This window comes from Acartia tonsa, chromosome 6 (assembly GCF_053477335.1).
Source record: "Acartia tonsa isolate MP-2025a chromosome 6, ASM5347733v1, whole genome shotgun sequence".
NCBI classification, from domain to species: domain Eukaryota; kingdom Metazoa; phylum Arthropoda; class Copepoda; order Calanoida; family Acartiidae; genus Acartia; species Acartia tonsa.
In genome coordinates, this window is record NC_137265.1 from 36,303,609 (window position 1) to 36,331,168 (window position 27,560).

Genomic DNA, 27,560 nt, shown 5'->3' on the forward strand with positions numbered 1-27,560 from the left:
GATTGTACCAAAAATTTCTAAATACACGTTTTCTCAACCATTTGGTCTAAAATCTTTTTATCTTTAGTTGATTCTTGATTGTTTAGTACAATAAAACTAGCAGTTTTAAAACTTTCAGACCGATATTTTTTTCTATAATAATGAGGTAGTTATGTTAATCATAAATAAGAGTGTACATCGATTTATCCTCCATTGTCTTATCCCTTCAGATCCCTGATTTATCATGTGAAAGTGCACTGACAACTTGCATTTTTGCAACTAAATAATGAAAACCCGAAGGAGAGAGAAGAAAAAGAGATGGTACACCATAAAATAAAAAAATAATAACAATGCGCGTACAGCGGCATTTTTAATGTCGTCGTTTTTAAAAATTCATATAAGAACTTTAATAGCACTTTTTAAAGGTTTTTTTTATCTTTTCAACTCTTTTTTTAGAAAAAATATTTCTTGAAATAATGTTCTATTTGCTATATCACAATAAGTTCATTTTTGGTTTAAAATAACAACGGAAAAAAAATAAATTTCTTTTCCTTTTTATAGCCTAAAATACCGGTTTTTATAAGACTTAAAATAGTTTGCTATTTTAATTTTTTGATATCTTTTTGGCTATAAACAACATAAAAAGGTATTTTTAAGCATGTTTTATTGATAATAATTAGGTTGACTAATAAGATATGGACGACGACTTTTGAAAATACTAATATTATTTTCCTATTTATTGCTTTACAAGCCCTTTTTTATTACATTTTACTGTACTTAAGGAAGTAAAAAGAACTCTTTCATTACTTTAAGTCATAAAAATAGCATAAAACTATAAGATTATATATATTTTTATTAAAAATAATTGTTGAACACGCGGCTGACGTAGTGCGCAAAACCGCGGCATTTCAAACAAATATGGCCGGCTCGAAGAGTTGATCACAAACCCAAGCGCCGAAATTTTCCTTGTTTTTCTTTCAAATTTCGTTGGTGAAGGAGTTTTTTTGCTTTAAAGTGATGTATCAGCTTATAAATTGTTTATTTATTTATTATTACTAATGAATTTTAAAATTTGTGTTATGCTTTTATATAATTACAGTGTTGTAAACGATTGTGCGTTTTTTTCCCACCATGATTTTTTTACATTAAAAAATGTTTACTTTTAAGTATATGTATTTTAGTTATTAGAGAATCTACTCAATCATCCACTTTGTACCTCCGTCCCTTAAAGCTTTGAAAATTTTAATGTTATTCATAGTTCATCTGCCCTACAACATCAACGTCCGTTTGTCTTTCCATGATTTTTGTGTTTCGATATTTCTTAATAAAATTCTGTTAAAGTGTGAGATGAATATCAGCTCATATCAATTTTACTGCATCTATTGCTGCAATTATAATCTTATATTTCTAAACTAAATGTTTTTATTCAGACAAAAATGGCATCTAAAGCATCGAAGAGAGCCGTAGAGGAAGATCTCGCTAATGTCGAGTTTGAAACCAGCGAGGATGTCGAGGTATAGTAACTTTGTTAACAAAGTTATCAACATTATTTCTTATGTTTATTTTCTTTTGAAATGTTCTTCGGGACAACTACTTACTTGTTTTGAGCTAAACATTATATCTATCTATGAATTAATTTTGTTTCAGGTTGTTCCAACCTTCGACTCTATGAACCTGAGGGAAGACTTGTTGCGTGGTATTTATGCTTATGGATTTGAGAAACCTTCAGCTATCCAACAGAGAGCTATCAAGCCTATTGTCAAGGTATACAATTTTTGGATAAGAAGAGGACTGGACTGTTTTTTTTCAAGATTTGGTGAAGGGATGTTTAAAGCAGGGGTGTAAATTCTGCACGATTCATTTTTTCCCCTGCTGCAAAATTTTTATTTTCTTTCCTCCTGGTTTTTTACCCCAAAAGCGAAAACAATTTCAATTTTTTTTATTTTCCCCCCTCCCAAGGATGAGAGAAAAATGGAAAAACTGTTTTCATTTAACTTAATTTTTTCATTTTTTTCCCCCAAACAACATATTTTTATTTAGATCCCCCCCCCCCCCCCCCACGCTTAGCCGGGTCAATTTTGCAAAATATACACGTCTGGTTTTAATTCAAATAGAGAGGCTAGATTTTTTTTTCTTTAACTGCTTTTCTGTCGACTTTGGATTCATATTTTCGTGAAATGAAAAAAAATAGATTCAATGAGCAGATTATTTAATCTATAATGTTTAGAAATTGATATAAAATTAGAATAAATGATTTACATTCTATTATTTTAGGGAAGAGATGTGATTGCCCAGTCTCAGTCAGGTACCGGTAAAACCGCCACATTCTCCATCTCCATCCTGCAGAGCATTGACACAACAGTGAGGGAGACCCAGGTGCTGTGCCTGTCCCCAACTCGCGAGTTGGCCGTCCAGATTCAGAAGGTTGTGCTGGCCCTGGGAGATTACATGAACGTGCAGTGTCACTCCTGCATCGGAGGCACCAACCTCGGGGAGGATATCAGAAAGTTGGACTACGGACAGCATGTAGTTTCTGGTACACCTGGCAGAGTTTTTGATATGATCAGAAGAAGGTACTTATTTTATTAACAATAGTATTATCAAATCATTTTTACTCAGGTTAAATATTAATTCATGGACTATTTTTTCACTCCAAAATAGGCTTGTGTTTCAAAGATTATTTAAATGTAAACTAGTATGTCCTAGTCTATCGACATTTTAATTTTTAATACAGCCAAAGTAATTAAATTCATAAAATATAAACTCCTGTTGGTAAAGACATTCTTATAAGATGTTTGCTTGATAGGTGGGTCACGACGTTTCTAACGACAACCATCAAGATCTCAACAACGGAATTTAATTTTAGGACCCTGCGTACCAGATCAATCAAGATGTTGGTTCTTGACGAAGCTGATGAGATGTTGAACAAAGGTTTCAAGGAACAGATCTATGACGTTTACAGATACCTGCCTCCAGCAACACAGGTAAATTATTCTAATATAAATCTTATATAAACCCTAATGATGAGACTAAATTATCTCTTCTGCAGATTGCAATAAGTGGTTGAAACTTGTTTGGACACTCATAATTCAATAAAATTCCTTAAAGTTGTCAAGTTAACGAATAAGAAAACTTTTTAAAAATCTTTGTGGACTAGTGTAATAAACAGCACAATGATCCCTCTTTCCCTCCCTGGTAGCAAGAGCAAAAATAAATAAAAAATGTGTTTTTTTTTGCTATCAAATTGATGAACAATTTTGAACTTATTGATTTTTAAGCCTTGACTTATTTCTTAATTTTGTAGGTTTGCCTGATTTCTGCTACTCTGCCTCATGAAATCTTGGAGATGACCAGCAAGTTCATGTCAGATCCCATCAGGTTATAGACATTATTGACCCAGTAAGGGTGAAGTGTGATTTTACAATATTTACGTTTTATCTCCTTTTTGTGTCATTTAAGCCCTATATTTTTTTCAACTTGAAATGTGCAAAAATCATAAATTAAAAGAGTTGTTATTTTTTTTATCCAAGGTAATTACAATTAAGTAACTTTTGATTTTTTTTCGGCCAATAATAGTTTCAATCTCAAATTTCAGGATCTTGGTAAAACGTGACGAGTTGACTCTGGAAGGAATCAAGCAATTCTTTGTGGCCGTTGAGAGAGAGGAATGGAAGTTTGATACACTCTGTGACCTGTATGATACACTTACCATTACACAGGTGAGATAGATAAATAGATAGATAGGTTGAGAAGAGGAATAGAAGTTTGATACACTGTGACCTGTATGATACACTTACCATTACACAGGTGAGATAATAGATAGATAGGTTGAGAGAGAGGAATATAAGTTTGATACACTCTTTGACCTGTATGATACACTTACCATTACACAGGTGAGATAATAGATAGATTATTAGATAGATAGATAGATTGGTTGAGAGAGAGGAATAATAGATAGATTGGGAGAGAGGAATGGAAGTTTGATACTCTGTGACCTTTATGCCCTTTACTGTGACGATATATTTCAGAAATTACTGTAGTACAGTTCAAAGAATAACACATTCTTAAATTTTGTTTTGGCGGGTTCAAATATATATTTTTATTATCCAAATTTACTCCACCCTAGGGAGAGAGGGGGGGGGGTGGAGATGTACTAGATTGGAAAATATATACACCTGTAAACATGCCCAAATGTATTTCACATTTTTTGCAATTTTAGCAGGCTTTGGATTTCACATTTAATCAAGGGGGGGGGAAGTTTTGCCACTTTCGCTTACTCCGTGATTATTGGGCTAGGTATTTAAGTTAGACTATAGGTTATTTGGGATAAAAGTTTACTTTTGGGTAGTAGCTCACGTATTTTTAATCATTTTTTGGATAACCCCACCCCCTAGCCCCCCGGGGCTCTAAAACCCCCTAAAAATGAACCTAACCTTAATTTTCTCAGGAACAATTTGACCAATAGAGATGATTTTTTAAACTTAAGCTTTTATGCTTATAAACTAACTTTTAGTTTAGAAGTCACCCCCCTGCCGCCAACCCCTAGCCCTCCGGGGCTCCAAAAAAACCCTAAAAATGAACCTAACCTTATTTTCTCAGGAAACATTTGACCAATAGAGATGATTTTTAAACTTAAGCTTTTATGCTTATAAACTATCTTTTAGTTTAGAAGTCACCCCCCTGCCGCCAACCCCTAGCCCTCCGGGGCTCAAAAAAAACCCTAAAAATGAACCTAACCTTAATTTTCTCAGGAACAATTTGACCAATAGAGATGATTTTTTAAACTTAAGCTTTTATGCTTATAAACTAACTTTTAGTTTAGAAGTCACCCCCCTGCCGCCAACCCCTAGCCCTCCGGGGCTCCAAAAAAACCCTAAAAATGAACCTAACCTTATTTTCTCAGGAAACATTTGACCAATAGAGATGATTTTTAAACTTAAGCTTTTATGCTTATAAACTATCTTTTAGTTTAGAAGTCACCCCCCTGCCGCCAACCCCTAGCCCTCCGGGGCTCAAAAAAAACCCTAAAAATGAACCTAACCTTAATTTTCTCAGGAACCATTTGACCAATAGACATGATTTTTAAAACTTAAGCTTTTATGCTTATAAACTAACTTCTAGTTAAGAAGTCATCCCCCTGCCGCCAACCCCTAGCCCTCCGGTGCTCAAAAAAACCCTAAAAATGAACCTAACCTTGTTTTTCTCAGGAACCACTTGACTAATAGCGATGATTTATTAAACTTAGGCTTTTATGGTTATAAACTAACTTTAAGTTTAGAAGTCCCCCCTGCCAACCTCTAGCCCCCCGGGGCTCAAAAAACCCTAAAAATGAACCTAACCTTAATTAAAATTTCTTATTTGAAGAGTTAGATGTACACTTATTAAACCAAATATGCTCATTTATGGATGTTATTCACATATTTGCTGAAAAAATTTGAATCGGCCTCCAGGTTCAGGTGCTGAAGGCCTCCAGTCCACTCTGGAGACAGGTAAAATTAATGTTAATAACATACTTGAAGATAAAATTTAAATCGGACTCTAAGTTCAGGTGCTGCAGGACTCCAGTTCAACTCTAGACATGAAAAAATTTAAATTCTTAATTTAAGAGTTTGAGGTCAATTCACAAGAAAAAAAGCATCTTGTTGGATAATATTACCATATTTAAATAAAAAAAATAAAATCGGCCTCCAGGTACTGCAGGCTTCCAGATGGCTTTTTGGGGGTATTTTCAGATATTTTCGCTGTTTTTTTAGACATGTTAGGTATCATATTCATTGATACTTTTTGATATGGACACTTTTACCTGCGTCTTGGTGACCGCTGGTTGCAGCTGGTTAGGTGAATATCTGAACTTGGAGCCAATTTAATATTTTTCTCCAGAAATAGTAATAACAGCCAAAAGATCCATATTCTGTTTTATAAGTTGACCTCTAACTCTTCAAATAAGAATTTTCAATTTTTACCTGTCCAGAGTGGACCTGGAGGCCGAATTTATTATCTTCTTTAGGTTTGTTGATAGCAACCTAAAAGAGGCATATTTTGTTTCATAAGTTGACCTCTAACTCTTCAAATAAGAAATTTCAATTTTTACCTGTCCAGAATAGACCTGGAGGCCTGCAGCACCTGAAACTGGGAGCTGATTTTAAATTTTTCAGCAGTTTTGTCAATAACATCCAAAAAGATGCATATTTGGTTTTTATAAGTGTACATCTAACTCTTCAAATAAGAAATTTTAATTTTTACCTGTCTCCAGAGTGGACCTGGAGGCCTGCAGCACCTGAACCTGGAGGCTGATTCTAATTTTTTCTGCAAATATGTCAATAACATTCAAAAAGAAGCATATTTGGTTTAATAAGTGTACCTCTAACTCTTCAAATAAGAAATTTAAATTTTTACCTGTCTCCAGAGTGGACCTGGAGACCTGCTGCACCTGAACCTGGAGGCCAATTCTAATTTTTTCAGCAGATATGTCAATAACATCCAAAAAGAAGCAATTTTGTTTAATAAGAGTACCTCCAACTCTTCAAATAAGAAATTTTAATATTTACCTGTCTCCAGAGTGGACCTGGAGGCCTGCAGCACCTGAACTTGGAGGCAGATTCTAATTTCTTCAGAAAATATGTCAATAACATCCAAAAATAAGCATATTTGGTTTTATAAATGTAAATCTAACTCTTCAAATAAGAAATTTTAATTAAGGTTAGGTTCATTTTTAGGGGTTTTTTTTAGCCCCGGGGGGCCAAGGGTTGGCACAAGGGGGGTTGACTTCTAAACTTAAAGTTAGTTTATAACCATAAAAGCTTAAGTTTAAGAAATCATCTCTATTGGCCAAATGGTTCCTGAGAAAATTAAGGTTAGGTTCATATTTAGGGTTTTTTGGAGCCCCAGAGGGCTAGGGCTTGGCGGCAGGGGGGTGACTTCTAAACTAGAAGTTAGTTTATAACCATAAAAGCTTAAGTTTAAAAAATCATGTCTATTGGTCAAATGGTTCCTGAGAAAATTAAGGTTAGGTTCATTTTTAGGGTTTTTTGGAGCCCCGGAGGGCTAGGGGTTGGCGGCAGGGGGATGACTTCTAAACTAGAAGTTAGTTTACACGTATAAAAGCTTAAGTTTAAAAAATCATCTCTATTGGTCAAATTGTTCCTGAGAAAATTAAGGTTAGGTTAATTTTTAGGGGGTTTTTGAGCCCCGGGGGGCTAGGGGGTGGGGTTATCCAAAAAATGATTAAAAATTCGTGAGCTACTACCCAAAAGTAAACTTTTATCCCAAATAACCTATAGTGTAACTTTAATACCTAGCCCAATAATCACGGAGTAAGCGAAAGTGGCAAAACTTCCCCCCCCCCCCCCCCCCTTAACTTTCTTACTATTGCAATATTTAGGCCGTCATTTTCTGCAACACCAAGCGTAAGGTTGACTGGTTGACTGAGAAAATGCGCGAGGCTAACTTTACCGTCTCATCCATGCACGGTGACATGCCTCAGAAGGAGAGAGATGCCATCATGAAGGAATTTAGGTATTAATTTTATTTTTTAACTATATCTGATCTAGAGTGCAAAGCTTAATTTGAAGATATGAAGAAATAGATTAGAACCTAAATTCAATATTTATCATGATTTTATAGATTGTTTGTAAATTCGTTGGTATTCTTTTATTAAAACATTGAGTTTGATTTTCACAGGAATCCCTATTTTGAGTTTTAATGGAAGGAATTGGTTCGTATTGCTAAAATTCAACATATTATCGATAAATATATTAGCTGAATTATAATGATACAATTATAATTATGCATTACTAAAATATTCTGTAAATGCCGAAATAAGATATTGCATAAGCTTGTAAGTTACGGACACGCCATCAAAGTAGAAAAGCGTCGCTTTAAAAAAAAGCATGTATGCAATTTAGCTAGCTTGCTAACTCATTTTTTGGCCACTTCTTTCATCTAGTAGGAAGGGGGTAAAGGAAGTAAAAGGGGGGAATAGTTATTTTAGTCCGCTGGGAGTTTCACTTTATCAGAGAACATGAAAATCTGTTGTAAGATCCAAGTAATAATATATTCATTCTTGTAATAGATCCGGACAGAGCCGTGTGTTGATCACCACCGACGTGTGGGCACGTGGTATTGACGTTCAGCAGGTGTCTCTTGTCATCAACTATGACCTCCCCAACAACAGAGAGTTGTACATCCACAGGATCGGTAGATCTGGTAGATTCGGCAGGAAGGTCAGTAATATATTTTTATCCATTAATATAAAGTAGTAAGGTTTTTTTTAAGCTTAAGAATTAGGTTCAAATTGGTTATTTGTGCTGTTCCGGAAATCTTTATTAATGCCCTGGTTTGGTTTTAGGCTTTTTACCTGATAACCCCCACCCTCCTATAGTATTCTAAAATGAACACACACAAAAAAAATAAGATATGTCCATAGCTTTTAATTGTATTCTGTAAACAAAATAGTTGTGGCTTTGCCTATAGCCTGTAAGGAAAATAAAGTAGAAACTACGATTCTTGAAGCCTAGATCCTTTTCATAAAAATATCTCTTTTTTTTCAATTGTTTTATCAGATTATTTTGTGGAAAATTAATAATGTTTTAATTTGCTAGGGTGTTGCGATCAACTTTGTAAAGAACGATGACATCAGAATTCTGCGAGATATTGAGCAGTATTATTCTACACAGATCGATGAAATGCCAATGAACGGTAAGCTTTTACTTTTAATAAAAATGACAATTTTGTTCTGATCCTAGTAATATTTTTATGGAAAATTGAGATTTGATAGCCATAATATTATCCTATTATATAAAGTAGTAAGGATTTTTCGTTTAAAGCTCAACTGATTCGGTTCTCTCTTTATTTAAATGAGCTTCCCTTGGGTTCTGGGATGGTTTTAGGCTTTTTTTTAGTTGTAGGCCTTTGGTTGTTTTTTGCCATTTTGCTGCCTTCTTATATCTTTGAATAAAAAGTCCCTAAGGGCTAGGAGAACAGCAGTTGAACTTTGATTTTAAAACTAATTTGAAATGTTTTGTATTAACAATCTTTTTTTTATTTTCAGTTGCTGACTTGATCTAATCAGCTTGCAGCACCTGTCAACTGGGCTCCCCAGCATTTCCAAATAAAACAATCTTGTATTTGTGTACAAACTGATGATGTACCTCTGTGTACACACGTCTGTACACTACACGTGTGTACACAGATGTACAGAGAGCGTTCCTTCTCCTCTATATATCTCTGACTTTGTTGTATGTATGCGTGTTCGGAACAGTGCCTGCCGGGAGTCAACCTGAAAGTCCAGTTTGCACTGAGGCTGCTACGCACCACTTGTTTGGTGTGTGCACGTCCTTGGTGTAAACTGGACTTCCATCCCCGTCAGGTAAGATTAGAATTTTTATTTGAAGCGCAGCAATAAAGAATCATGGAAAGAAAACGAAGTAGCGGGTTTCGTCGTATTTTCAAAATAGCTTTTGAAGGTTTAGGTTAGATAAATGTTAATGATTGCCTCGAAGGGCTAGAGCTCCCCACAGGGGCTATAAATAGGAGAAAAACTACTTTGAAAGTACGACGAAACCTGCTACTTCGATTTCTTTCCATGATTCGCAATAATCCATAATAAATAATATTGAAGAACAGTAAACTTCTGCCAACAATTTATGTAATCCACATATTGAAGTAACAGGATGTCTCTTTGTATATCTGTGTTTGGACTAAAGGTCCTCACAAACCGCGCGCTGGATCGATATGGTTTTTATTTTACAGTAAAGCTTCTTAATTTTTTACGCCAGTCATTGACATTTTATTGCTTATATGAATTTCCTTTTATACAAAAATGGTTATTTTAATGAAGATTAAAACCTGTTAGTTTTGACTACCAGAAACGTTTTAGGCAAAGCAGTTTTTCTAGAGCTGAAAAGTATCTCCTTTTTGTATCTTTATAATACCTACAAATTGTTTATTTTTATTGAAGGTACTGAACTGTTCATAAGAAGATTTGTTTGTGTAAAAATATTCTACCTGTATAATCATAATAAACTACTCACAACCTGGATGCTACCACCTGAACCTGGATTTTGGTGGCCACACAAGACCTTACCGCCAGCCAGCAATGCTATAATAGTATCCAGAATATTGTAATTTCTAAAGCACTTGTAATAGATAAACTTGTTTTGTATTGAAAATATTACATTTTTTCCATGAATTAATTTCATTTATTTTTTTGCTTTGCGCATTTTTTCTCTTGTTTCAATATTTGTTTATGAAAATTTCAGGTATAAAATTATAAAAATGGCGCTGAATCCAAATTATGAGCAGATTGGGAAGGCCTTTACGCAGCAGTATTATGCGCTTTTTGATAACCCAGCTACAAGGTAAAAACATTATTCATAATTAGCATAAATGTTATGTCAACTGTAACTTTGTTTAAATCTAAGTCGTTTGAATTTAAATTCGATAGGTATCTTTTGCAAGTTGAAAGGTAGAATTTCTTGATTAGAATTGGCATAAAAAGGCAGGGATCTTCAGGAATAAGACAATGGACGATATATTGATGTACATGAATTCTCAATTGATGATAAACAAAGTTAACCTTTTTGAAGATTAAAAGTTTATAACATTTAATTTTATGAACCAACCAATCAAAATTCTAAAACTTTTTGAGTACTAGTGTTATTAAAATTCCAGTGCCCATTTCCTCCTTGTTAAAAGCACACTTTAGATATATTGGCGTTATAAATATAGAAGATACGTATAGATAATGTATATTTATTTGTTTAGAGGGCAATTGCAAGCACTGTACAATGCAGAACAATCTTTAATGTCTTTCGAAGGCCAACAAATGCAGGTATAACTAGAGCATTTTTGTAAAATAAAGCCACTCTACAAGTCGTGTCGATAAAAATTGTTCTATTAACGTTGCATCATTGTTTAGGGAAGTGTATATTAGTTTAATAATAAAATATTTATTTCTAATAAATAAAACTTATTTTATCTATAATACAAAGTAGAATGATGTCTGTCCGTCCGTCTGAAGCTTAAGATCTTGGTAACCACTGAAACGATTGGATTCTACTCTTCAGGGTATATACCTATCGGTCCTGTAGTGGTTTTAAGCTATTTTCTTGGGGGTGGGACACCCCCAACCCCCCCAAAAATGAAAATTCACCCCCAACAAAAAAAAATAATTTTCTTGAGAACACATTAGACTATGAGCAGCACCAGTAGTAATTTTCTTGAGAACACATTAGACTATTTTTTTTACGAATTTTGCGAATTCGTTATTTAATCGAGAAAATGTTTTCCTGCTGGGTAGGTGCAAAAATTTGCGATCCGTTCTGTAAGTAATAGAAGATGTAATTATACCTCTTGGGGCAAAGCCCATAGAGGCTAGGGGCGAAGCCGCTAGTGGGTATAAGTACTACTACATTATTATCTTACAGTATGTCTATTAAGATTTTGTAAAATGCTTGTACTACCGTTCCTAATTCCAAACAATCTGGGTGAATTTAATCAATATCTTGCTTCTAAACCTAGAGGTGTATTAAAAATACATTAATTTTCAGGGAGCCGCCAAAATTATGGAGAAGATTGCCTCCCTAACCTTCCAAAAGATCGCACATTTGATTACAGCTGTCGACTGTCAGCCCATGTTTGATGGCGGAATTCTTATCAACGTTCTCGGTCAACTTAAGGTAAAAGTTTAACCGGATTTAAAGACCTCTCAATACGATACTCAGTGACGCAAACAACTAGCCAGTAGATTTAAATGGCGGTACTGTGGCGTAACACGTAGCGTTTCCGCTCGTTGTAGGAAAAGTGATAGGTTCGAATCTCGACCAGACATCGCGTCATGATTAAAGCCGTTCAAAATGTTTCCTAGTGCTACTATGTCAGATGCTCAACATAAATAGTTGGAGTGTGGTTGGTGAATGTTTTGGCCCAAAACAGACAACTCATTACCATGCACAGTTAGGTCTTCCAGACAAAAATAAGATACCATGGTGTTTCTCTTCCTCATAGGCTAGGCTATTAACCTTTTCTTAGGGTTTACCTTCACCTAAACCAGCGGTTAAGGAGATTTAAAAACAATAAACAAAGACATAAATTAAAACTTTATAGAACTTTCATAAAAGTACTAAATGTTGCTTCCAGACGGATGAAGATCAGCCGCACGGCTTCACTCAGAGTTTTATATTACGTCCAACCGGCGAGTCCTGGTTTATCCAGCACGATATATTCCGACTGGCTCTGCATCACATAGCCGCATGAATTTTCCACCGCCGCCCTCCACGCCGCGACATTCATTTTTATTCATTCAGAGTAAGATAAATATTGAGATGAGGGTGGGGGGGGCATTTCTCATAGAAAATATTAGCTGGTTGTTATGTTAAATCAACTTTTGCTTGAAAAGGACATTAAATCTTCTTTTTACCAAGAACCCATAAAAAAAAGTATTTAGTTCAATTATTAACAGTCTAGAAAGCTAAGATGCGAACTATTCAAAATTTGTCAAGCCTTTTAATCAAATAATTGGGTGTTTTAACTGTAAAAAAATATCTTATTAGGTATTTATTTTAATGGAGCCTCTATTGATCTGTGTTAGGAAGGTGCAGCCTTTATTTTTTCAATTACATGGGTAATTTGGCACGATTTGTGAGAAATGTCTCCCCTACCCTCTTATTACAAATTACCATACACATTATACACCATGCATGTGCTTGAAAGGACTGGCACCCTACCCACCAAAGGAAATGTGTATGCTAAGATAACGTGTGAATAGTCTAGTTTGCTTGTTTTATTTCTATACTAAAGGTTTTATATTTTTCATTGACAGAAAAGTTGGGAGAAAAAGAAACTTCATTGTAGTTTTTTTTTTTAACAGAAAACCTTTATTTGTCCAATTTTTTCTGTAATAATGTTTGATTTAAAACTAATATGTATAAAGTGTAGGGTCTTAAGGGGTAAAACAATAGACGCTAAATTCGTGTACACACCTCGAATGATGACATGACTAACTCTGTAGATTAAGTTTTTAAGCCAACCAAAGAAAGATGATCTGTTTTAAACTTTGGGGACCAGTATATTATATATTTATGATTTACAGTCTTATGTCCCCATCCATTTACAGTGGAACTTAACTGAGTTGGATCTTTAAATCATTTCAATGGTGCGCTAAATTACCCTGCGCAGAATTTCAGCCAATCACAGCGTCCCATTTCGTAAAATGCGCCTCTGTGATTGGCTGAAATTCTGCACGGGGTGATTTAGCGCACCATTGAAATGATTTAAAGATCCAGCTTTGGTTGTTTCAGCTTAATATCTTTTTGTTTGTTAATTAACATACTAACATAAGCGATTGGTTTTTATTTCCAATTAACTATAAAAACAGGATTAGAACGCTAAAATTAGACATTGCAGTTGCTTTTAATGAGTTACAATGCGGAACTTTAAAGAAACAGCGGCGAAACCGCCGTTGTTGCCGAAATTCGATTTCTCTCGCCGATTTTTGGATATTTTTCTTGCCAAAACAGGCAAATCTTTCACAGATCTAAACTGTACCTCATACATGCAATTTTGAGCGTCCTAATCCTGTTTTCAATGGCTTAATAGTAATACACATAACGCCATATGCAGGGCGACCACTGCATACTATATATACTATTTATACTATATAGGATGAATGTGGATACTATATCATACTATATGACAAAAATTTACTATATAGGGTCAAGCGGGGCATTAACCGGTAAGGGGCATTACCGGTAATTTTTTACCCACCTTCAGAAAATGACATTTTTCTCCATGTTCTTATCGACTGACAGAAAAAAACATAAAAGCAAATTTGTTCCTTATTAAATTGCCTACAAAAAAGTATAAAATGAAATTTTTGTGAGATGAATTTTAAGAGTACTTTTTGGGTCTCAAAGTCGGACGAAAATTTTTTCTTTTCAAAAATTTTTTCACCTAGGTGTATAAAGATCGACCTATACAAAAATTGGTAAGACCTAGAACTGATCCGTAAAAACCTTTTGAACTAAGAATTGCCCGCTCTTTTCAAATCCGTTGAGAGCTTAAATGTAGAGTTAATATTTTTTTCAAAAATGACCAAAGTTCGCGCGGGGTATTTTTCGGTAACGTCGAAAAAAAATTCAAATTCGATTTTTTAAAACAAATTTTCAGGTTTTCTTTGGTAAAATCTAAAATTCAATATGGGCTTTTTAAGAATTAGGCCAAAAAGTGAGTAGAACAGGTTTTTTTATATATAAAAAAAATAAATTTATTTTTTAAGAAAATTTTTGTGGAAAAAAAATCGAAATTTCTCGTCTTTTAAAAAAAATGATTTTTGACATAGAAGGAATAGTCCGATCTTTATGAAAATTTTTGTGGATAATCCCTATAACCTATACTAGTTATGATTATTTATGTTTGACTGGCCGTTTGGCCGTTTTTCATCGATTTTTTTTAGGTTGAAAAGACGTTACCTACAATGCCCCACCGTGGGGCATTTATCGGTAATTTCTTTGAGTCCAATTATGACAAACTTCTAAAAGTCCTAGGATAACGTCCTATTAGGACCTGATAGTCGTTTCCGTAAGCTTTCTAATGGTCTTGGTCCCATTAAAAAATATTAATATTTACCCCATTTTTTTTTCAAAAAAACAAAAAAATTACCGGTAATGCCCCGCCTCACCCTATACTATATAATATTACCTTTTTTTGACCAAAATTTACTATATATACTATATGATATTACATTTATATAACAAAAAACGAATATTGTCAGTTTTGTGACAATGCCTCTTAAGGTGCGTTTTGTCTTATATTTTCACTGTAGGTTTTCTCCTATTTCTAGCCCCTGCGGGGCAATCATTAACCTTTATCTTACCTAACCTAACCTTCAATAACCTATAAAAAGTTAACTGAGATAGGTCAAAAATACATAAAGCTCTACAGGTAAAAGATTAAAATTTCTTATTTGAATAGTTAGAGTTCAGAATATGCATCTATTTAGATGATATTAAAATATCTGAAGGACAAATTAAAATCGGCCATCAAGTTTAGGTCCTGTAGGTCTCCAAGTCTTCTCTGGACAGAGTCCACATGGAGGCCTGCAGCACCTGAACCTGGAGAGCAATTGTATTTTTTCTTCAGATATGTAAAATTGTAAATAACATCTAAAAAGATGTTTATAAGAAATTTTGATTTTTACCTTACCAGAGTCCACCTGGAGGCCTGCAGTACCTTAACCTGGAGCTCAATTGTCATTTTTTCTTTAAATACATAAATAACATCTAAAGCTAAGCCTATGTTGTTTAATAAACTTACTTTTAACTTCTTAAATAAAAAATTTTGATTTTATACCTGTCCAGAGTCTACCTGGAGGGCAAGAACATCCAAGGTGGGGGAATAAAGAGGTGATTACGAATTTGGGGGTGCTGGCACCCCCAAAATTTTTTCCATTTTATTCCCCCACATATAAAAATTACCCAGAATGAATTATCCCTAAAAAGTTCTGGCGCGCTTCGTGCGCTTTTTTACTTCCACTTTCAAAATTTTTTACCACTGCCCAAAATCAAAAGACTAAATAGTTCCCTTTAATTAAACAATGCACTGGGTGTGTTCTATCAATGTCTTTTCAAAGAAGTAATATTTTCCCAATTATTAAGAAAAAAATGTTTAAATCAAAATTGATTGTCTACCTTCCATAAAATAGATCAATCAAACATTTCAATAATTATCAAAATATCAAATACCCTCTTCAAAACTAATTAAAAAACCTTACCAGGACATATTTGAAGCTACACTTTAAAGGAGAATCATATTGGTTCATCAGTTAGCAACGATGTGGGTTGATTATTTTGTTTTCATGTATAGGAATGAAATTGTTTTTAGTACTTTATTATTAGTTAGGTACTTATTTACATTATTAAATTACCCCGCCCCCCCCCAAAAAAAAAAAAAAAATTAAGCTTGGACGCCTCTGTTGGAGGCCAATTTTTTTCCTTCAAATATATAAATAACATCCAAATATATGCTCATTTTTTTAACAAATAAACCATTAACTGCTCAAATAAGAAGTTTGATTTTTACCTGTACAGAGTCCACCTGAGGGTCTGCAGCACATAAACCTGTAGGCTAAATGTCATTTTTTCTTCAAATATGTAAAATAATACCCAAAAAGATGCATAATTTGTTTTATAAAAGTTGACCTCTAACTCTTGAAACAAGAAATTTGAATTTTACCTGTCCAGAGTGGACCTGGAGGCCTGCAGGACCAGAACTTGAATGTCGATTTTAATTTTTCTTCATTAATGTTAATAACATCCAAAAAGATGCATATTCTGCTTTATAAGTTGACCTCTTACTCTTCAAATAAAAAATTTATTTATAACCTGTCCAGAGTGGACCGGGAGGCCTTCAAGGCCAGAACTTGGAGGCCTATTTAAATTTTTTCTTCAGATATGTTAATAACATCCAAAAAGATGCATATTCTGTTTAATAAGTTGATCTCTAACTCTTCAAACAGAAATTTGAATTTTTTTACTTGTCTAGAAACCACCTTCCAGCTAGCCTGCAGCACCTGAACCTGGAGACCTATCCAAAAATGATTTAATATACGTGAAATACTACCCAAAAGTAAACTTTTATCCCATATAACCTATAGTCTCACATTGATACCTAGCCTAATAATCACAGAGTAAGCGAAAGTGGCAAAACTCTTCCCCCCCCCCCCTTATATGTTAAATTGCTTTGATAACAACTTTGCTTTGAGTTATTATTGATGATGTATATACTATGTATTACTAAATAATTCAAAGTACGATACTATATCATACTATATGAGTAAAAAATAATATACTATATATACTATATGAATAAAAAAAATATACTATAAAAATACTATATTTTTTTGGTTTTGGAGTGGTCGCTCTGCATATGAGACAACCCCCCTTATTGTAATAATTTTTCAAACTTAACAATATCATTGGGTTTGCATGGATTTGGATTTTAAATTAATTGGACAAGGCATTATTAATATCAGTGTACCGGAGCCGTATAATTTTGATGCGGCTCCGGCTCCGCGGAGCCGTATTTGGAAATACGGCTCCCGGCTCCGGCTCCGGCTCCGGCTCCGGCTCCGGCTCCAGCTCCGGCTCCGGCTCCTACCTTAAAATTAATATATAAATTTTTTTTCATTATTGAATTTGATAAAATAAAATAAATAATATAAAATATTTTGCTTTTATTTGATTAAAGCTATATAAAAGTAGAAGGATGTGTGTCTATTTGTTAAGTAACAATAGTTTTTCAGTTTATTATATGCAAATAGACCGTTGCCAAATTATAATATTACTTTAAAAAATCATTTTTAGCTAGTCCGGAGCCGGAGCCGTTTTTAACGAAAAATACGGCTCCGGATCCGGCTCCGGCTCCACCAAAAATGTTGCTGCTCCCGGCTCCGGCTCCAGAACACTGATTAATATGTTTGCTTGTTTTTAATAGTCTTGCAAAAATAGAATAGGTTGAAATCCGCTTTAAATCAATGTTTTGAAAAGCAAATCAATGTCTTAAAACTCTTTAAAGTACTCTATGAAGATTATTTTTGCCTCAATTGCTCTTTTTAGCTATTCTTGAGCTTTACCTGTTATTGTAGCTATGTAAAGCTTCGTTTTAAATCTTCACTCCCTTCCCGCAATTTTTTCTTAAGAATTAACACAATTATGTTTTTTTTTAGACTGACGACGACCCTCCCCAATCCTTTATGCAGAACTTTGTGTTGAGACCTGGCGGTGACTCTTTCTACATTCAACACGACGTTTTCAGGTATATGCTGCGCTACTTTTTTTTTATTTGGTGCTTTCCCTTAATTTGCCTATCCAGCACTAAACCTCAAACCCTTAGTTCATGAAATTAAAAATTTATATTGGGTAGTTGCTTAGGTTCTTATTCTTTGCCTAACCCTGCGGGTCTAACCAGCTCTAAATCTCTCCTAACACGTTCCCTAATTCTTTGTCTTTAATCTTGATTGGCTGGTATAAACTAGTATTTATCATTTATGATAGAGGGTGTTTTATCTAGGAATATTGTATAACCAACAAGCGAAATAAATCTAAATTAATATTGGGGAGGGGGAGATAAACAATTGTCTGTACTACGAATCGTTGGCCCCCTAAATCACGAAAAAATCCGCTGAAATAACTATAAAATAATTCAGTTGTTATCTCTTTAGATCCTTAGATAACCCAGACTTTAATTTCAGACTTGTGCTACACAACGTTGCAGCTTAACTCCTCCATCCTCCCTGCTCCTATACTGTTCTACACCCAACCACAACTACTACTAGTGCGACATCTACCCGTGAACAATACAACTAAAATCAATATAAAACCAACTCTGTATTTCATTTTATGTAAGCTGGTACATTTTGGAGATTTTGAAAACGAAATTAAAGTCTTTTAATTACATTAGAAATTCAAGCTTTATGGTTACCTATTATTTTTCATACAAAAAATGTATTTGTTTTTGAAATGACTTCAAAATGATTAGCTTACTATCAACCGTAATAGTGTGATTTTCTCCCAGTTCAATTGAAACCTTTAATTTAACCTAATTCTACTTTACTCATTAAGCTCATTTTAAACCTAAATAATATTATTAGTTATTGATTTTTCTACTGTTAATGTTACTGCCTCAAAAAAAACCTTGCTTACAATTATGAAATTCTTGTGTAAGCGTGCTTATGATATAATGCGTGTGTGTGTATTTTAGGGGATCCATGGCTTTTGTCATGTTGATAGTGCTGAAACCAGACCATAAAATAAAACTAGTTTTCAGGTCCCTAAGGTAGCTTTTTAGGTCTAAGTATCTACTAATGGGGGATTTTCTATCTTTCATCGCCTGATTTCTATGGTCCAACATGGTAAAATTCGTGGAACCCTTAATGTGTTTGAATGTGAGTGCCACATCGTGATAATATATATTAAGTTATAATAATCTCTATGCTGTGAAAAATTAGTTTTACATTCAAGTTATTAAAAAAATTAAATATGTTATAAAAAAAAATACTTTACTCGCTGTGACTCGAGATATGAAATAAAACTTTTATGTTTCTTATATATTTCTTTGTCTGAATTAACAATGCATTTCTACATTTAGCGTATGTTCGTCCGTCACTGTGGGCTAGAATTGAATCAAGACAAAAGTAAGTGCCGAGCCCTGGGACCTATGTATGGTGAAAATAGACATAAAACCATGATGATTCCAGGTAAAACCAAAATATTTCAGCGGGGTCTTTTTGTTTTATTTCAATTTTAAGTTCTGAAAAAAAAATGAAAAAAATATGAAAATCTTTAATAAAAAACAAACAAAAACTGTTTTTCAAAATTTTTTTTCACTAAAAGATACAAACAACTTATATACATACTATAAGCTTTAAAAAAATCAAAATTTTCAAATTTAGGACTGCCTTTCCAAGGTTAGAAGAAAAATCCTAACAACGAATTCTAACATATTTCTGATCAACATAGCAATAAAACGTCTTTTGCTAAATCTTTAACATCAAAATTAAATAGCACTTACTAAAGACTTTTTTTCATTTAAACTTATACTTTTTACATTATTTAACTTTTAAGATTGTGTTTTTTTTAAAGAAAGGTTGCGTGATTTTTTTTCTCATAATTAATTTATCTTAATATGCTGCATTATAAGTGACTGACATTGTAGGCTGTGATGGCTTAGAAAACTCAATACCAGTTTTGTTAGCCCAGGCCATCGGCCCCTCGGGGCCTACAAAACTAGTTTTAATCTTTTTATTTTTATTTTACTATCTGCTAAAAGCTGTCTATAATCCCATACAATAAATAACTATTAAACATACCAATTAAAGTGAAACAGGGATCTTAAGGGATAAGACAAAGGATGATAAATTGATTACTCCTTCTGTAGATTAATATTATTGGTTAAAAAGTTTGGACTTTGCATGTTTGAACCATCAAATCATTAATCAATTCATAAATTATCAATAAAACATACCAAGACTAATAGTATAAACCAAACAATCAAGATGAAAAATAAAGTTCCAAAGTTTTTGAACCAATGAATGAGAAAATATTTATAAAGAACTTTGGGTACCAGCAAATTTTACATTCCAATGTCCCCTTGATCCATATTAAATCTACCATTTCATAAATTGAAGAATTTATTTATCAGTATAATTTAATTGTAAACAACAAAACAACAGGGAAGAAGGGGACATAAGAACTGTAAAGATTCTTAGAAATAGGAAAAGTTTTCTTTTGTGTGGACACTGCTAGTTTGAACCATCCAATTAAGATTTAATAAAAGACCAGTTAACTAATTAGATAACGTGTCTATAAAAACTTTTGGTACCAGTATAATTTATAGTCACATGCCATACTCGGCGAGGGTGAGGTAATAAAGAGTAGCTCACTTGTGACAGCGGGTCAAGGTATAATATACTTGAGCGTGGAGCTTAATAGCCCTAGTGGCTAAACAAAAGTGTTTCATCCTTCTTCATTACTACTTAGGTCCAAACACTAAGAAACAATGGCTACACAAACAAATAAACAGTCACATTTTTCCTCCCTTCTTGCCGATTTGCATGTATTTATCATGTATAAAATCAATTATTTATCATACATTGGAGGTAGGGGGCTTTGGACTGTTTATAACACTAGTCTAAAAAGTTCTATAATAATAATTTATTATTCGTTGGCTTATATTTTAGTAAAAATATTTTGTTTTGTTTATTCTAGGTTTTTTTAAAATGAAACTTATATGGAATGTGTCCCAGAAATAGAGAGGACAATTGACTGTTTAATAAACTAGTCTCTAAACTTTATAAAGACATTTCTTATTCTTTGACTTAACAACTATGGGTACTTTTGAATAGTTTTGTTTTTGTCTGTTTTCAGGGGAAATTTAATTTGTATAGCAGCTATTCAAGACAGACGGCTGCATTTTTTGTGAAGATTCCCTAAACAATTTACTTTGTATATCAGTCAAGGTCTATAAATATTAAAATTATAAAATACGCAAGAAAGGTTTCAAGATTTAAAGAAATTCTTTTTAAAACTGCTTGTCCATATTCCCATCTCATCCATGTTATTGATGTTGTCATCCTTGTTTCTTTCTTTCAGGGATCTTAAGGGATAAGACAAAGGACAATAAAGTGATACATGTAGATTTCCACAAATTATGACAAGGAAACTAACCATTTCTTATGTAAAATTATTGTTTGATTATATGTTTGTAAAATATTAGTTTGAAACCATTCCATTAATTTTAGTAAAAGTACACAATTTTTTTGAGCTAACGTGGGTACTGGTGTGATTTACATCCCAATGTCCCCTCCCTCTTATAATTAGCAAAATAAATTTTAAAACGGCATTCTCTTTTCAAAACAGGATATTTAAATAATTTGTATGATAGAACAAAATATCCTAAAACTCTAGACAAAAAGTAACAGGATGTCTTTCTGTCTATATATAAGTGTATGTTTAACGAAGGAGGGAGGGAGTGAACTGGACATAGAATTGTAAATCATATCCAAAGTTTTATAAACACATTTTCTCATCCTTTTGATAATTTATGAATTGATTAATGATTTGATGGTTCAAACATGCAAAGTCCAAACTTTTTAACCAATAATATTAATCTACAGAAGGAGTAATCAATTTATCATCCTTTGTCTTATCCCTTAAGATCCCTGTTTCACTTTAATTGGTATGTTTAATAGTTATTTATTGTATGGGATTATAGACAGCTTTTAGCAGATAGTAAAATAAAAATAAAAAGATTAAAACTAGTTTTGTAGGCCCCGAGGGGCCGATGGCCTGGGCTAACAAAACTGGTATTGAGTTTTCTAAGCCATCACAGCCTACAATGTCAGTCACTTATAATGCAGCATATTAAGATAAATTAATTATGAGAAAAAAAATCACGCAACCTTTCTTTAAAAAAAACACAATCTTAAAAGTTAAATAATGTAAAAAGTATAAGTTTAAATGAAAAAAAGTCTTTAGTAAGTGCTATTTAATTTTGATGTTAAAGATTTAGCAAAAGACGTTTTATTGCTATGTTGATCAGAAATATGTTAGAATTCGTTGTTAGGATTTTTCTTCTAACCTTGGAAAGGCAGTCCTAAATTTGAAAATTTTGATTTTTTTAAAGCTTATAGTATGTATATAAGTTGTTTGTATCTTTTAGTGAAAAAAAATTTTGAAAAACAGTTTTTGTTTGTTTTTTATTAAAGATTTTCATATTTTTTTCATTTTTTTTTCAGAACTTAAAATTGAAATAAAACAAAAAGACCCCGCTGAAATATTTTGGTTTTACCTGGAATCATCATGGTTTTATGTGTATTTTCACCATACATAGGTCCCAGGGCTCGGCACTTACTTTTGTCTTGATTCAATTCTAGCCCACAGTGCCGTATTAATGTACCTATAAAGTATGAAAATCCAAAATAAACCCAAATAAAGTTTAAAATTAATAGTTTAAATGTTTGTAAATGGTTACTTTATATGAATCAATCCCTTTCTATCTTCAAGTTCTCAATCCAACAAATGAAGTAACGTGTTTTTAAGGTAGGTATAATTTACCTTGTCAAATGTCCCCTCCCCGACAGTCCTTTTATTCTTTAAAAATAACTGCATTTAAAAACAATTATATGATATTTATCCACCACCATAAGAGTGTAAAATGAATTGAATTACAAGGAAGAAAACAACCGTAACAAAGCTAATAAGATTCATGAATTGCCCATTTTAGTTTGGCAAGAACTAAAGATAATTTTCTCTTATTTATTTTGATAATCCAAATGATAAAAACCTGACAATCAGATTGAAAAGGGGCTAAAGTTGCACAATTATCTCTCGGAGGTAAGGTGTCGCTTCGGTTTCTCACCTTCTCCATGCACCTTGGAATATACTCCGCGTCTGAGAATCGCGATAAAAGCGTCCATTTGCCTGAAAGGTATTGGGTTACCATACAGACAACTAACCCTTTGTCTGGAAGTTCTAAAGATATGGTAAAGATATGCGACTGTTTATGAGCCAAGGCATATACCCTACTCTTAATATTTCACGCCCCGAACATTGCAGCAGAAGGTTCTAATTTTAACGTAGTATGGTTATAAATTTGAACCCGAAAGTAAGATAACACATTAAAAATTACGCTGATGCTGGGGGGTTAAAATGAAATATGTCCAGGTAACAGATCTTAGTGTAGATGTATATACAGATAACTACCCCCCTCCCCTTTTCGTCTGCTACCAGATTGTTTTCTGCTACTTGGCTGTGTTAATAAAACCGACACCTTTGTTTGGATTTCAATGACACAATTGAGAGTCGGCTCAAGGACACTGCGATGTAGAGATACAGTTCACTGTGGGATAGAATTGAATCAAGACAAAAGTAAGTGCCGAGCCCTGGGACCTATGTATGGTGAAAATAGACATAAAACCATGATGATTCCAGGTAAAACCAAAATATTTCAGCGAGGGCTTTTTGAGAAAATTAGATTTAAAAATTTCAAGTTCAATCTTCACCCCCTAGGAGTTGCCGCATAATAATGACAAGAAAAGCAAATATTATCTATTTTAAATAATGAACAACTTTGCTTTTATGAAGTCCTTCTTAAAACCTCTATATATATGATTTTTTTTAGGCTGAATTTTCGTGACCTTTGCAAAGCAAGTGATAAAAATGGCCATTTATTAACTCCCTTCAGGAGTGGTTTTATGAAGAACTTTATAAAAGCAAAGTTGTTCAAAATTAAAAATAAATAATATTTGCTTTTCTTGTCATGATTATGCGGCAACTCCTAGGTGGTGAAAATTGAACTTGAAATTTTCAAATCTAATTTTCTCAAAAAGCCCCCGCTGAAATATTTTGGTTTTACCTGGAATCATCATGGTTTTATGTCTATTTTCACCATACATAGGTCCCAGGGCTCGGCACTTACTTTTGTCTTGATTCAATTCTAGCCCACAGTGAGTTATTTAACCCCTTCCCTGTTAGTGTTTTACTCTAGTGTCCAGTTTTTCAAACTATTAGACAATTTACAATGTCAATGAAATCTAATTGTTCCTTACACAGTACGTGATTTATTAACTTTATTCCAGATAGCTTCGCTTGTAACAAGGTTTGCTAAATACTCGTGCAATTATTTCTGTTTCATGCTAATTTAACTAAAAAGATTTGCCTTAATTTTACAAATTTGTAAATTCATTCTCAAATAATTTTGTATTGTGAAGATCTCGTTGTCCCAGGTATCTTAGGGGTTAAGACAATCGAAAATAAATCAACATGCCTCCCCAATGACCTCTTTCCCAGTTAAAAAGCAATGAAAAAATTCAAGAATGGACAAAGTAATTTACAGAGTAGATGTTCAGTTCAATGGTCATAAAAAAAGAGAAAAATATAATAATAGATGAATAGAAAATCACGAAACCTTTGTAGTGACAGACCAAGACATGATGTCCGGCTTCCTTTATCCCTGATACTTTAAACCCCGCACACCTGTACCAATGGATATAAAATACGTGGATATTATGACATGGTAATTTTTTTGGGTTGTTAATACAGTCCTCAGATATTGGCCAATACGTTCCTTCATAGGGAGGGGATTGGTGCATTGTTACAATAGTCAGCTGGGAGAAACATTTTACATCAGGGTATACAAGAATCTATCGCAATATCCACATAAACTATATCAATTCCTGCACCTCAAATTGCAACCTAGAAGCCCGTGCTATGTTTTAGAATGGACTTATTTTTCATTTCATTTGCATTGGAATAGTCATAAATTTCGCCCATAAAAAAAAGTGACTAAGTTAATTATTTTAATGTACAGTTAGGACTTCCACATAAGGGTAGTGCAATCAAAAGGTTGGTGTGATTGGAGAAGCTACTACTTAACTAGTTTGGTCGTCTGTCAAGTAACAGGATGTCTATTTGTCTGTCTTTCCATCAGTCATTTGCCAATGTGGATATATTTTATACTGAAGCTTTTTGAAGGTTCTGGTAAGCTTTTAGCTATTATGGGGAAGAGTTCTTCCAAACCTCTTAAGAGAAATCATCCCAAGAAAAACAGTTTCACCCCCCCCCCCCCTCCCCTCCCTCTATCTAAAGGGTCCCTAGAGGCTACTTTTTATAACCTATTATATAATATTTTAAGTAATTCGGGTTTATAAAGGTTCAGGGAAGGTTTTTAGCTATTTATTGAAAATCTATGCCTTGGTTATTTTTGGATATTTTATTGCCCTCACTTACCTAAATGCTGGTGGCGAAACCGCTAGTTTCAAATATTTTACTTAAAGTTTTCAACAGCAAAAAAAGTTGAAAATAAAGCCAATCTCCTACAGCTCGCCGTCTCGAGTTTGAGTGGGTTGCAAAAATACATGCAGACCTCAAATTTGCAAATTACCAAGAAAACTTTGCACATTGTTGTCAGTTGGACTTCAGGGATAGTCAATGTTTCAAGAAAAACAATTATGTCTAAAAGCTGTACAAAAAAACTAATAAATTATCCATCAGAAGAATAAATTTTTCTGTTAGGTTTCCACATTTAAAAAAATAATATTTCTTTTTGAAAATAAAATTTTGTGTTCCATTAACAAATAAAGCATAATAAATATATACAATAGAATTTTATAACCGGAAAAATTGGAGAAAAAAAAAACATTTTCAATCAAATGAAAAATCAAAAAATTCTAAGCTTTAATTCATTTTCATCAAAGAAATATTTTTTTGTTAATTGTCATTTGAGCTTAAAACATAGTTTTACTAGCTATAAAAAAAAAACATATTGTTTTATTGATTGCTAATGTACATATCAACGACCAAATATTATTTACACAAGTGTTTTGAAGAAGCGAATCTACTCTTTGATATAACTTAAGTTGTAAGTACTACAAAAGGAAATAGACGTAAGGACAGGTTTTGATGAAAAATAAGATATACGAATCATCTTCAGGGATCTAAAGGGATACAACAATGGCCGATAAATTAATGTACAACCCCAATGTTGATACACAAAATTACCTCTTCTGTAGAATTGGTGGTTGAAGCGTGTGGACAAAAGACACTCAACTAAATGAACCAACCAATCAATCTTTGGTTAAAATCATACATGTTATGATGATTTATTTCAGGGAGGGAGGGGACATTTGATGTTTATTACACTAGCCACCAAAGTTTTATAATAGCGATTTATTATTCATTGGCTTAAGAACTTTGGGGACTTTTATAGAATTTGATTGGTTCATTATGTTGAGTGTCCAAACGTTTTAACCACTAATTGTAATCTACGTAAAGGGTAATTTTGTGTATCATCATTGGGGATATAAATCATTTTATTGACAATTGTCTTATCCCTTTAGATCCCTGTGATTTATTAATATTGTTTGAACAGATGATTCTGTTAACCAAGAAAGAACTTGACACTGACAGTGTAGCATCAAAATATTCATTTCTTACATGGATTAGATTCATCGCAGAAAAGGATTTTTCTCGTATTGATTCGAATCCGGTGGATAGGAACCGGTTCTCATCGATACGAAAAAACTATGTCTAGCATCGTATTATATCCAACCTTCTACGAATATAAAAATGTACAATCATAAAATTAAAACCAGTTTTTTTAGGTCCCAGGTGCCGAAGGCCGTTTATAATACGATGCGAGAAATAATTATTATAAACAAGGCTTTTCTAAAATTAGGGACTGTACCACGTACGTACGGTTTGTCCTTTTCATTAATTTAGACAAGTTTTTGTATAATGATTCCTGTAACATTTATGTACGATTTAAATTGCGTTGCAACTCTATAATTATTATCAGAAAATTCATTTGAAACATGCATGCTGACTTTTAAGAATTTTTTTAATGATTTAAATATCCCATTCATTTGAGTTTTAAACAATAATTCCTAGGACAACAAGGTACAACATTTTATCGGTGTTGGCAACCCCGTTAAAAGCGAAGCTTTTCTATAATTAGGATCGGTCCGTCCGTAACGGATAGCTTTTTTCGTTAATTTAGGCACGTTAGAATTGTTCTATCGATTTCAAATTTTGCTTGGTGATTCCTTTAGTAGTTAGGTACGATTTAGAAACCGTAGCAACTCTATAATCATTACCAAAATTTCCGTACGTCCATTTTAAACATGTTGATTTTTTTAACTTTTTTAACAACAAATTTTTATGTGATCTAATCATCCGATTGATCTGATTTTTGGTATATTGATTCCTGGGACAACAAAGTATAATGTTATAAGCGAAGCAACTCTAAAGTCAAGTCCTAAATATGTAAGTATGTCCATAAACATTATCCTGTATAAAACAGTTTTTCAACAAATTTACTTACAATTTTGCTTCGACTCTTATACTTTTATATTCTGATTATTCAGTTCTGACACTATATAAGTGTCCATGTCCGTCTGCCTTACCGTTTCAGTGCTTTGCTTTTATGAATGTTGTCATCATTGTTTTTATTTTTAGTCTGATTGTATAAGCTTAGTACACATAATGTTATATAAAAGTGATTAAATATGAAGATTAAGAAACCTAAAC

The 27,560-nt window shown here is 33.2% G+C and overlaps 3 protein-coding genes across 9 annotated transcripts in view; 2 read left to right on the top strand and 1 right to left on the bottom strand.

Moving 5' to 3' along the window:
* The window catches only part of LOC145322525 (activin receptor type-1B-like), a 279,945-nt gene that overhangs the window by 22,191 nt on the left and 230,194 nt on the right, over positions 1–27,560 (bottom strand). The gene's annotated exons all lie outside the window — the stretch shown is intronic.
* Positions 1,382–10,238, top strand: LOC145322527 (eukaryotic initiation factor 4A-III). Its single transcript, XM_080164627.1, has 11 exons — positions 1,382–1,493; positions 1,627–1,743; positions 2,254–2,552; positions 2,846–2,963; positions 3,284–3,357; positions 3,575–3,698; positions 7,361–7,494; positions 8,051–8,201; positions 8,580–8,676; positions 9,029–9,346; positions 9,938–10,238. The coding sequence occupies exons 1-10, from the start codon at positions 1,416–1,418 to the stop codon at positions 9,043–9,045; spliced, it is 1,209 nt and encodes a 402-aa protein (XP_080020753.1). The 5' UTR covers positions 1,382–1,415; the 3' UTR covers positions 9,046–9,346; positions 9,938–10,238.
* On the top strand, positions 10,192–19,080 carry Ntf-2 (nuclear transport factor-2). Of its 6 annotated transcripts, none has more exons than XR_013880746.1 (6): positions 10,192–10,337; positions 10,744–10,810; positions 11,529–11,657; positions 17,702–17,790; positions 18,227–18,384; positions 18,514–19,080. XR_013880746.1 is itself a non-coding variant. In XM_080164632.1 (5 exons), exons 1-5 carry the CDS (start codon positions 10,255–10,257, stop codon positions 18,252–18,254), a joined length of 396 nt encoding a protein of 131 aa, XP_080020758.1. In that variant the 5' UTR covers positions 10,192–10,254; the 3' UTR covers positions 18,255–19,080. The 6 variants fall into 6 exon arrangements, 1 of the variants encoding a protein (XP_080020758.1); XR_013880749.1 differs by having other exon boundaries at positions 18,534–19,080; XR_013880747.1 differs by having other exon boundaries at positions 18,227–18,376.

Coding starts and splice junctions, on each gene's coding strand:
- LOC145322527 (XM_080164627.1), top strand. CDS start 1,416: ATGGCATCTAAAGCATCGAAGAGAGCCGTAGAGGAAGATCTCGCTAAT. Junction 3,358..3,574: donor TTCATGTCAGATCCCATCAG/GTTATAGACATT, acceptor CTCAAATTTCAG/GATCTTGGTAAAACGTGACG. Junction 8,202..8,579: donor CTGGTAGATTCGGCAGGAAG/GTCAGTAATATA, acceptor TTAATTTGCTAG/GGTGTTGCGATCAACTTTGT.
- Ntf-2 (XM_080164632.1), top strand. CDS start 10,255: ATGGCGCTGAATCCAAATTATGAGCAGATTGGGAAGGCCTTTACGCAG. Junction 10,811..11,528: donor TCGAAGGCCAACAAATGCAG/GTATAACTAGAG, acceptor ATTAATTTTCAG/GGAGCCGCCAAAATTATGGA. Junction 11,658..17,701: donor ACGTTCTCGGTCAACTTAAG/GTAAAAGTTTAA, acceptor GTTTTTTTTTAG/ACTGACGACGACCCTCCCCA.